Source organism: Drosophila hydei, unplaced genomic scaffold, assembly GCF_003285905.1.
Source record: "Drosophila hydei strain 15085-1641.00,03,60 unplaced genomic scaffold, DhydRS2 tig00008140-arrow-arrow-pilon, whole genome shotgun sequence".
In the NCBI taxonomy this organism is placed as follows: Eukaryota; Metazoa; Arthropoda; class Insecta; order Diptera; family Drosophilidae; genus Drosophila; species Drosophila hydei.
In genome coordinates, this window is record NW_022045848.1 from 433,935 (window position 1) to 446,072 (window position 12,138).

The 12,138-nt window shown below is 45.7% G+C and overlaps 1 protein-coding gene across 1 annotated transcript; it reads left to right on the forward strand.

Annotated features, from left to right (window-relative positions):
• Window positions 1-5,484: 5,484 nt before the first annotated feature.
• On the forward strand, window positions 5,485-9,019 carry LOC111601052 (cohesin subunit SA-2). Its single transcript, XM_023317469.2, has 8 exons — window positions 5,485-5,692; window positions 5,755-5,878; window positions 5,928-6,101; window positions 6,171-6,372; window positions 6,436-7,937; window positions 8,000-8,287; window positions 8,352-8,850; window positions 8,909-9,019. Exons 1-8 carry the CDS (start codon window positions 5,616-5,618, stop codon window positions 8,947-8,949), a joined length of 2,907 nt encoding a protein of 968 aa, XP_023173237.2. The 5' UTR covers window positions 5,485-5,615; the 3' UTR covers window positions 8,950-9,019.
• Window positions 9,020-12,138: the final 3,119 nt, after the last annotated feature.

Consider the following 12,138-nt stretch of genomic DNA (forward strand, 5'->3'; position numbering starts at 1 on the left):
AAACTGGGTTTAAAGTGCGTTGCATTTTATCGCCTTAATGGCAACGACTTCAGAGACTCAAGCGATTCGGGAATTCAAGAAGAAGAGCTCGAAGTTCCAGATGCTGTTTCAATTAAGGCTCGGCTCGGCTCGGCTCATAAAGTTGGCCTTATCGGCGCGCTGGTCGCTCGCTTGTCACTCGGCTCCGATTCTGTTGTTTGTGTAAATAAAGACATTAAAAGTGCCGTCATGTTTCGGTTTCGGCCAGGTTGCTTAGACTTGGATTTATTGTGGACCACCGTGGACAGGCTTAACACTTCGCCCGCCCCATATATATATATAACATATCTCTCTTTTTCATTTCACTTGCAATCAATCTTAGTGGAAGAGAGAGGGAGAGGGCAAGAGGCGTTTGTCAAGCCTGAGAAATGTTTTTGGCCCAGAGTCAAGTCGAGTCATAAACAATCATTAAACATGAAGCTAGTCTGTATGTTTGGCTACCCGGCGCTACACGGCCTGCGGCTGCAGTCTCTTGTGGGCGCGAGCGCGCGCATCCACAACAAGTTCCACAGAATCAGCTGCTGTCAAGTGTTGACAACTTCTTGTGGGGTCAACTGCAGCTGCTAACCGAGAATTTTTCGGGAATTATGTTTTGTTTATTGCGAGTTTTGTGCGATTAAAAATGCGATTGCAATGGAAAAGGCTCAAGCAGAGAGCGAGAGGAAGAGAGATTGAAATTGGGCAGTGTGAGAAAGGCAGCTTCACTCTTCTCTGGGCCAGCTTAGTGCTGCAGATCTCCAACAGCACTTAAACCGATTAGCGGCTGCTGGTGGCTGGGGTTGGGTGGTCAGCCGACTGCACCACAATTTCACTCGGCCATCTCGCTCCAAATTCTTAAACTTTTGAGCTACTTATGCGAGTCTGAATGTGCTGAATATGCAAATGAAATTATCAGAAAAATATCTCTGAAGTTGAGCTATCAAGAAGTCGGACTTCAGTGAGTTTCTCTCAGTGTATTTGATATTTAAATGTGAAATGCGAATCTGCTTTTGTGAGTATTATAACTAATATTTATAAATAATTTTGATTTACAAAAATAAAGTAAAAATAATAAAATAAAATATATGTAGGTAATGTCTTCAAAGAGTATCCTGATTCTGATACTGAGCCTGATCCTGATTCTATCCTCATCTCACCTTTTCTCTGCTTCTCCTCCCCTTCAATGGCTTCATGGGTCTACAACTAAGATACTTCTATATCTTCTACTAACTAAGGCCTAGAATTTATGGTATATGGCAGGATAAAGCAAATGATATTTGCATTCAGCATTTTCTTTTCCAAAGCTAGGTCCGAGCTATGCTTCAATCTACATATGATTTATGCTTAAGCAAGGTCTGTGTCAAAAAGTCAAATCACATATTCTTATATTTCTGCACTTTTGTTCATATATTTATAAAATATATATATATATATATATTTGTTAATTGAATAAAAATTAATTTTCATTTTCCCTAATATCCCAATTAACGTTTTACATCAAAACGCAAAACTCTAAAAACATTTAAGCAGAAAACGTGAACGTGTCGTAATGCAGTTGACTTCTAGCTACGAATACCCCTTCAATGGACATGTATATATACACATATGTCTATATATATGAATTACAAAAAGCAGACCAAAAATAAAAGCCAAGTCTGCCGGTGCAGGTTCCAATGTCCAAAGAGCAATGCTTCAAACTCGCCAAGCCAGCTCTTTTTTCTCTTTTCATGAATGAATTTTTCAAATCCAATTGCTGCAGAGGGCGGTTAGGCGGAGGGAGAGGGAAGCGGAGGGGCATCTGGCGAGGTGGACGGACAACCTACTCGCGCATGCAAAACACGATTTACTATAAAGGCAAAAGTTGTAGACGACTAGAAACATTGAATGAGCAGCAGCTGAAGAGGAAGAGGCAGAGAGAGAGAGAGAGGTGTAGGAGAGGGCGAGGGTGGGGCGGAGGGAGCAACTGCGTCTGGAGCTCCACTCTGCAGACATTTGCAGACATTCGTGTGGATCGTTTCATTCATAAAAGGCGCTGGCAATGGCTATGGCTGTGGCTGTGGCTCTGGCTGCTAAGCTGAGTTGGCGTTTGGCACATGTTGAGGCCGGATGAGTCATCAGCGTCGACGTCTCCGTCGTCGTCGTCGTCTTCGTCTTCGTCTTGGTCGCCGCCTGCAGCACGTGATTGGAGGCAAACACCAACGTGTCTGGCCAAAGTCGAGGTGTGTCAATTAGCAGCCAGTTGTTGTGGCAGCCAGTCGACATTAACTTGGCCAACTTGGCAAGCCGGTCCTAACTAATTGTTAGGAGCAATTGCATCAAGCCAATGACTCATCGTGCATCCATTGAAGCTGAAGACGACGACGCCTTTGCCAATATTCATGAATTGGAATCAGGCAGTCAAGCAGTCAGTCAGTCAGTCAACTGGTTTTTCTTTTTTGGCTGACTAGCTTCCTGCTTGGCACCCACATGACTTGGCGGCTGGGTTACATGTCCACATCCGTTGCGGCTTCAGCGTTTTGTCATTAAATGCGGAAGAAGGCGTTTTGGCTTGGCAACATTTGTATGCAGCTGCAATTGCCCCAACGCCCTCACTCCCTGCTGGCCGGGATTGGGGCTTGGCGGCGGCTCGCTTTGTGGCGCCCACCGCTTGCCGCTTGCCGCGTGCCGCGTACCGCTTTTGATTAATTATGCAACGCCCTCGCAGGTCTAACATGCTCGTTACTAGATACATATGGGTATACATGCATATAGTTGTTACTCCTCTGCTTGGACAACTTTGGGCAATAGTTGCTCTCCTGCTGCTTCTGTTACCACATTTGACCCACTTAGGACTATTTGGCTGGACAGGCCAAGTTGATTTTCGTGTTTGTTGACAATCGACCCATTGCCTTGGTTACAATTATTTTGGTTAATTACCCGCGTTGCCTGTGGGCGTGAAACAGTCCAAAAACAGCCAAAATTGTGACAGCTGAGTGAACGTGGCACATGTGGAACAGGTCATCACAGGGGAATATATCAATGATGCATATGGAATAAATGTAACTGAAGTTGTATAGAGACAATGGAAGTTTTATTTTGATATTATATAATCATACAGTCACATTGGATTTCCTTTGGTTTAACCCATTTTAGGGAGGTTGACAATATTGCCACGGAATGTGGCTTGATTTGCAGGTGCAGAGGAAGTTGAAAGGGGTTACTGAAGCAGAAGCTGTAGAGGCTGTAGGAGAAGGAGCTGGAAGGAGAGAGGTAACTTTATAGGGAAGTTGAAGAGGACGCTGGATGGAGTAGCCGATAGAGAAAGCTGCAGGCAGAGAAGTCTGAGCTATAGGAGAAAACTTTGTAGAGTGGTGGAAGATGGAGCTTGGAGAAGGAGCTGAAGAACAAGCTGTACCTGCAACTGCGTCCTGAGCTTGAGCTTGAGTCTAAGAATAAAATTACTCAATATATATAATGATAGAGGGTTATATTGAGTTATATAAAAATTAGAATGAAGAGAACTAGAAAATCCTATACAAAACCGGTCACATTCCTCCTTTGGAAGGTACTGCAAAAGGAATTGTTGACTTCCTAAAGTTTCGTCTGTTTTTAAACCACATTTGATAGCTAATATACCCCCATTATTGCGTCCAGAAAGTTTTGGTAATTGTTCTACTTGATCTCTCTTCTGACAAGCCTAATCCCAGCAATGCTTCCAAACGACTTCACTAAGCAGCAAGCCGCATTTGAAACTAAACCAAGCCAAGCAATCGAATTGGAGGCAAAAACTTCTTTTGTGGCATTCGTAAAAGCAATTTTGTAAAACAAATTATCTCATTGCGTAGTTCGAGTGGGAATTGGTAAAGGGGGCGTCGGAGCCGTCGGAGGCGGCAAGACAAAGGGTTGGGAAAGGCTGAAGTTAGCCCAAAAGCCGCATTTCCACATAACTGGCACAAAGCGCCTTTGGCCGAGTCCTGGCTGCGAGAAACTTTATCCTTTTCAATCTTAACTTTTGCCATGATTTCTTGCGGTTTTAACTGCTTGTTGTTTGTGCCCCGTCTTGTTGCAACTAACTAAATTGAATTGAGCAACAATGCAACAAAGTTTGAATGCCTTTACTGCCAGCCATCCAACCATCCAGCCAGCCACATTTGCCATTGTTAATCAAAGCGAAGCAGAAAGAGGCCAAGGACCAGCTAGGAGCTAAGGATACGTCAATCATACAGTAGCTGACCCGCTGGGCAGGTGTGCCCGCTGCCCGCCATTCGAGTCCTTCTCATCTGCATGCGAGGTCACGTGCGTAGATGTGACGAGCGCCACATGCAGCTGGCCAAATGAACAACAGCTAATTCCCTGACCAACACAAAAGGACCAAAAGCAAAGGTCAGATTTCCTGCTGCATGCCAGAAACATATCAAATATGAATTTGAATCGACAGTCGAAGTACAAAAGGCCAACATTTTGAATATGAATAACAATCGAGCGAGTGAATGAATGAGTGACTGGCTGGCTGTTTGGCTGACTGGCTGACTGGCTTGACCATGGCTCGAGTCCAATTACGGCGCGAAGGAGCAGCAGCTGAGTTCTCTTGATCTCGATTGATCTTTCAATCAAAGCAGGAATGGCAGCAGCGGCAGGAGTCGGGAGTCGGGAGTCGGGAGTCGCCAGACGGCAGCTGCTGAGCCAATTTTCATGAGTTGGGCGTCAATATTTGTGCCTGCCTTCCAGGAATGCCCGAAACGAAATGTTATCGCCAGCTTTTTATCATCGCGGAATGAGCCGCGTCATCAGCGCAGATTGAAATAATTTGTTGCCAACTTGCCAAGTCATTCAAGTGGTCAGCGGCCCGACGGTGGCAGCGTCGGCGGTGGTGCTCTGATCTGTGTTCTTAGTGTGGTTCGTGTGGTTCCGGCGATCGCGTGCGATAAGCAACGTCAATATTTGTGTTTGGCTTTTGGGAGGCAGAGGCCGATTATTTGGTCCTTGTTAGCCTCAAACGCGACCTCAACGTAGGCGACGGCGACGGCGACGGCGATGCCGTCGGCCTCTCAGATCTCGCAGCTCTCAGTTCCTTTGAGACGCCCCGACAAGTGGCTCTGCCCAATTTGCGCTCTGTTTGCGTATCATTGCGGAGGAGCAGGGGCTGGGCTAATTGTTTGTTGTTCCGCTACCTACCTGACTGACTGAGTCGGTCTTGGCTGACCCGACCTGTGGGAATAATGGCACTGACCATCGTAATTGGCCCTGTTTCTCGATTGAATTATCACAGGAATACACACGATTTGACAGAACGGTGGGAAAACTGGAAACAGCCTAGGGAAACAAACTATTGGCTTAACAGATCTAACAGTTATTTATGGTTAAACACCATCTAGGGAGCGTATGGCGATTCGAGTTCAAAGTTGTACTTCAGGTGATCCAAAATATGGCGAGATCTCAATAAGTGAACTAGTTCAAATGTTCACATGTGCTTTTAGTTCAAAAGCTATTCACTGGCTCATTTGCTGAACAAGTCGCCATAGACATTCCCTTTTTGGTGCAGTCTGGCAACGCTGCATAGCTGTGGCACGTGCTGGAATTTGCAATTTTTGAAAGTTATCCTATCATTCTTGTTCATAATGAGCAGCAGTTCTGATGATGTCGAAATTATTGAATACGTGCAGCCCGATGAAGCCGAGAGCATGGATATATCTAGGTAAAAGATTTGGCTTTTTCTACAAGTAAAGCTGAGCATAAACAAAATTGTCGCATTGTCAGCGTCAACAGCGGCAGCAATAAGGAAAATGAGATGCCTTTGGAGGGAGATTCAAGCCAAGGTTTTGTGTTCAACCCACGAATTTCCCTGCTAGAACTTGTGTGCAGTGGCAAGCAGACGACAAAGGTGAGTAAAGGTATTCAAAGCAACCTAACCTCACTTTTGAGTGTTTAAGGCCATTTGCCAAAGCTGGATAAAGTCATTTAGGCATGCGCCTGCAGCAGCTCTACTCAAGTTCATGCAGTTTGTGTTGGAAGCGAGTGGCAGTCAGTATCAAATACCTAGCGTACCAGCACTGCCCTTTAATTACAGTGAGATCCTTATAGCGGCCACAGCGCATTTTGGCAATGTAAGAGCATTACTAACCAAACATAACCTCAATTTAGCTAGTTATATAAACATCTTTATACATTTTCAGAAGAGGCTAACTTATCCGCTGATCATAAGAACGGGCAAGTCGTTCGCTCGTAATATTTGCCAATTTGTGCAGTGTTTGATGGGTCGCTGTCTGAGTTCTGGGCTCCTTTTGGAAGATGTCTTTTTGAATGACATATTTGGCTTTCTCCTGGTCTGCGTGGACTCGAAGGTACGAGCTTTCAGGCACACCTGCACGTTTATTGGTAAGTAATGAAAAAGGAACTGGAGATGTTATTTTACTTCCTTTTCTTTCCTTCCTCTCTTAGCTCTCAAGATGATGAGCACGCTTAGCGCGAAGGGCGAGCATCTCAAGGATATGTGGCTGAAGCTGTTCGCGAGTGTCTTCCTGGAACGGTCCAGCGACGTGGTCGACGAGATACGCTATCTGTGTCTCTTCGAGTTTGGCCTGTGGCTGGAGACGTATCCGCAATGCTATCTGTCTGCGGATCGCTTGGAGCATCTGTTCCATGCGCTGCAGGATAATGCGGCCAAAGTGCTTGAGTGCTGTTTTCAGTCGCTGCTAAAGCTCTACAACAATCCGAAGCTGCGTGCTGTTTGTCTTGAACTGGGCGTTACGTATAAAATGACTCTGCTGGGGCTGACGATGAGCGCCGAAAACGAACTGGGACAGATGGCCATCGAGCTACTTGGACGCTTCTATAAAGCCAATCCTACGTTGCTCGATGAATCCATGTTGCAGGTGATTGAACAATTGGTCTTTGCAGCCCATCGGGGCGTGGCACAGGCAGCCGCAGATCTGGTGCCTTATCGCTATCAAGAGGCAGCCACAGCAGAGGAGGGTATACTGATTCTGGCTAGGTTCTTCATTCGATACGCCGAGCATGAGCATGCGGCCTACCTCGTTGATGCCTACTATGGTCGCAATGATATTATCCTGGAATGGTCAACCATGGTCGCAATGCTACTGCATCCGCAGTCCTTGAATCGCATCGAGTGCTCGGCCATTATTGAGATTCTTACACGTGCCATCAAGCAGGCTGTAACTGGGGAGATTCCACCTGGACGCTACACCGAGGATCTGGTGCGTGAAGCCCAGCCTAATGCAAAGAAACAGGCTACGGCAATCCTACTGAACAAATTGTCCAGTCTTTTAAGACAATATCGCAACTCTATTCATGATTTGAGCAATCTGCTGGAGCTGCCGCAGTTTATGTTGCTGCAGGGGACATCGTTCGACGAGCTGCTCGAGCAGATCAAGGACATCATGTTCGAGCAGCAGGAAATTGAGGTACTACAAATGGGCGCCATGACCTTGGAGCATTTGTACAGCCTAAATGTTAGCCACGGCAATCATTGCAAGATGCTCCTGAACAATGCTGTGACCAACTACATGATCGCAGCCACGGCCTGGGAACAGTCCATTGCGGGCAACTCTCGCTTGCCCATGAAGGATAATGCTAAACGTCTACTTAACACGCTCTGTCTGCTGGCCGCGCTCTACGCACGCTTCGATCTCAATGAGTGGCAGCTGAGCGATAATGTTTTGGTTAAGCTGCAGCACGGAGTGGAGGATTGGAGCAACGGGAAACAAGCCAGCGAGTCTTGCCTGCCGGCCCAATCCATTTCGTTTTATTTGACTATTATGTACATGTCTTTCTCCTGGGACTTGAGACGTATTAGAGAAGCAGCCAAGGAGGACCAGGATGTCACGACAAGCTGTCGCGGCTTACGTCGTCGTTTGGACAACTTTCTATGCATAAGCTTTCAGCTGATTGAGCAGAGCGCCTTGATTCAAATGGAATGTGATGTAAGTTGAGGCCGTTACTACTTGCAAGCAGCCATCTGCTCCAACCTATCCTTCTCTCGCAGGCCTTCACATATACCTGCGACATTTTTGTTCTCTTCTCGAGTTCGCGGCGCAGCGACTGCATCGCAATCCGTTCATTGGAGTGCAAGTCGAATATCAGCGACTACGAGCTGATAGAAAACTTTGTGCTGCGCTTTGTCTTTGATGGGGGCATCGCTCAGCTGCTGGCACCAGAGATGTTCCAGCTAATGCAGAGCAAGCGACGCATCCTGGCCAGCTATTGTAAGCTGGTCTTCCACAATGTGATGCCAGTAATGCGCGCCTGCATTGTGCTTCAGTATTACGATAGTGTAGGTTGATGTCTATAAAACATATTTTCTGTCCGATCCTATCCAGCTATGCCCTCCGCTCTAGTTCCATCCGATCTTTGGTGACATTCTGCGCTCTACGCTGGAACGCTGCCTGTCCGTGAATCCCACGAATTTCGGCATGACCCTCATGCACACCTGTCTATTGGTCTACAAGCGCATACGTCTCGCCTTTCCCGATGCTCAGCTGGCTGCCGCTTCCTCGGACTTTGCTGATCTGCTAAAGCTGGCGAACTTGCTGGCGGAGATCTTCAATACTAAGCAGTTGGAGGTGCGATCCGGAGTGCTTGTACTGCATCGGGCTGGCATTCGATTTGCTGCGGAGCTTGTGTCCGCTGTTCCGACGGATCCCCCAAAGAATCTGCTGTATTTGACTGTCATACAGGAGTTTGTGCCCCAGCTGCTCGCCCAGGATATGCTAGACGTATTAAGATCCTTGGATCTCATCGATCATGGCGCTTTGCCTGAAAATCGGGTTAATGACTGGCTGCCCCTTGTAACCTATCGCAATGCCCTGAAACTGGCTTTAATGCAGAGCTGTCGTCGTAAGCTTGTCTGAAACTCTATAGGAATATGTAGATTAAGAATGTTTTATATTTACAGGAGATGATCTGTATAATCTGCCTAATTATGTGGTAGACTAGATGTGGCTCAATAGATGACTTCTGACTGCGACCTGATTGCACCTATAAAACACACACAAAAATAATAATAAAAACCTTTGAGGATCTTGTAAACAATAGTAAATTCTTTTTGAATTGCTTTGAATACTGAAAGAAAAGCGTGGTCAAAGCAGAATTCGATTTCGAATTCGTATTCAATTCGTATATCCATTGCCATTTGCAGCTTACTGCACACATGTATGTGTATGCATGTGTGTGTGTGATAGATAGCTGCTGGGCTTGGTTACAGGGTGGCCTGGGTGCATTCAATCAGCAGCCAGCAGGACACAGCAGCAGCTGCTGCTTCCAAATGTATCGAATTTCCATTGCTCAACAATTTTCAATTTGGACAAATTGACTCGTAGCTTGGCGGGATTCAATGGCAGGGAGAACCTCGCTCAGCGACTGTCAAAGGCTGCACACGAGCCTAACACGGCCTTTGACACCCGCTTTAAGGTGTACGTGTGTGTGCGTGTGTGGGTCAAATACATATTTTTGGGCATGTAATTCAAGTGGAGTCGCAGGCACTTCTGTTTTTTCTGGTTTTAGGTAACCAGTTTCATGTCCATTTCCTTGGCACATGCCAAGTGTCCGGCTGGCGGTGTCGCATTACGCATCCATTGAAGACATTAAAGTTCTGGCATCATAAAACGTCATCCACACAATGTGGATGCAGCGGTCAACTAACAGCAGATTTTTCAAATTTCGCTCACAGCTGGCCAGAGTTGCCAGCTCTTTAGCCAGCGCCACATCAATCAGAAGGTAGAGTTGCCAGCTTGTTAGCCATCGCCACATCAAGCAGCAGGCATGGCCAACAGCTGGGCAGCCAAATTGGAACGGATCTCCGATCTGGCAGGTAGTTACCCCCACCCTCCACACATCAATTTCGCGTAACGGGCCACCGCTAGAGAGGAGTCCTTGCTTGCATTTCACGCTCAGCAAACGGGAACAGCCAAAACGGGGCACAGCCAGCGGCACAGATGGGCTGATGCGATTCGAATCAGCGGCAACGGTTGCGGTTTAACGAGATGTGTTGCCGCCTCCAACACACGCACACACACACACACACAGTTAGACACTCACACACACGCCTTCGCTGATGTCTGCGCGCGATAAACGATAAACGCGCCTTGCTACGGCGATTAGTTTCTTGTTCTTGTGTGTGTTCTTTTGGCCAAGTTAAAACGTGAAAGTGTAACAGAACATTTTTTTTTGGGCACGCGCATCTGTCGTGCTGGCGTATACATATATAGGGGCAGCACCAGCGTTCCCTAAATTTCGCAAGGGCGACACGTGGCACTTGATTCATATCAAATTTCTGGCCACAAATTGTGTTGCACAACTATTTGGGAGTTCACATTTCGAGGAAGGGTTTCCTGGTTTCCTTTTTGTTGCTTGCTGCCAACTGTCAACCCATTTGACCATATTTATGGGCACTTGCTGCCGGCTATCCAGTTAAGGCAGGGCATTGCAACTGTTATTAACACAAATTTATTGCTCTATTTTATTTATTTTTTAGTTCGGTTAAAAAGTGCTTTTGGGGGTACATGGTCGCGTTAAAAAACGCGTGGAAATCGCTTACAGAATTGCCATTCACCAGGATCAGTTGTAAGCTGTCGTTGCCAGCTCGTTTTTTTAGTCTGGTCGATTTCAGCTTACCGAATAGGAAATTGCTAGGGGCTTGTAAAGAAAGCAAATAGTACAAAAAATGTGTAAAGCCCATGGGCATTAGTCATTTAATGAAAACATTTTTTTAAACGGGCTTTCATTAGCTCTGGATAGACATGTGTCGCAAACATGTCTGCAAAAAGGCCCTAAAGCACGTCAGTTTCCATGCAATTGCTACGACCTTTGCTGTGATTAATCTCATAAATTATTAATGCGCCCAAATGTTTGCCCGCGATCAACAGCAATATTCGCCCTGTGACAGCTCGATTCGCAGTGCAATGCTCATATGTTTGAGTGTGTGTGCTTATGTGTGTATTGAATCGGTTTAATCGGCTGGCGCTCCGCTTCAATTGTGTAATCCCATCGCTATTTTTGCTGTTGCTGGTGTTGTGTTTGTCAGTCAGCACGTGTTTTCTCTTCGTGTTTGCGCAGCGGGCGGTCTGCAGTGTGCGTTTCGCAAGTTAAATTGTTTATTGTTCGACATTCATTAATTGCATATGTAAAAAGTGTTAAAAACATTCGTTAATGCACATGTGAAGTGTGAAAACATGAGGTACGAGTGCTGCAAGGCAATAATAAAACAATAAAGAAAATGAAATGAAAGTTGCATAAGCTCTTAGGCGTAGTGTGACCGTAGTAAAAGTTTTACACAATATCTGTGGTTGATTTGAGTGGCACAAGTAGAATTTATTTGTAAATCTATTTGCTTCGAATAAATGGTATCATTTAAAGATTGTTTATATATAAAAGTGATACACGAAGTGACGTCTAGACGGTAATAAAATAAAGAGAAATAACAGTTCATGAACCTAGTGTGACCGTAGTGTTGCAAAATACCAATTACAATAGTAGGCGTTTTTGTGGAGTTCAGTAAGTGGAACTTATTTGTATATAATTTGGAAAATGCTTACAATTAATTGCAATCATTAGGTTTTACATGTGTATCTATTTATAGTGTATGCCCATACACACATTTACATTTAAACTCATGTTTGCGGCCCGTTTGCTTGGGTGTAAAAACATCAATCGCTCAATTCATCAACATTTTCCCTTTTTGCTGTCGCGGTGTTGTACTTTGACAAGCGTCCTTTTCATTGATAAATGCACAAATTTGTAGATTGTCAATCAGGTTCGTGATCTCTGTCCGTCTGAGTGACATCAAACATACAGAGTGTGGCAAAGGATCTGTCAAGGACATGCCGGCACATGCATTGTCCGCAATCTGTTTGCTGTCCTTGTTATTGTTTCTTTTTGTATGTGAGTCCCTCTCCCAGGTTGTATGTGTGTGTGTGCAAATAAGGCGCGCCGTGTGTTTGGCTCCTGCGCCGGTAGTCCTGCAACTAAATCATTCGCCTGTTTACAAATGTGTCGCCAGAGCGTAATTCAATCCTTGCGCGCAGGATATGCCAAGGCAGCCGTCGCCAGCGCTTGGCAAACCAATAAATACCACTTAGATGCAGCCGTGCAGGGACTCTCCTCCTCCGCGCTGCTTGTGTCAACAAA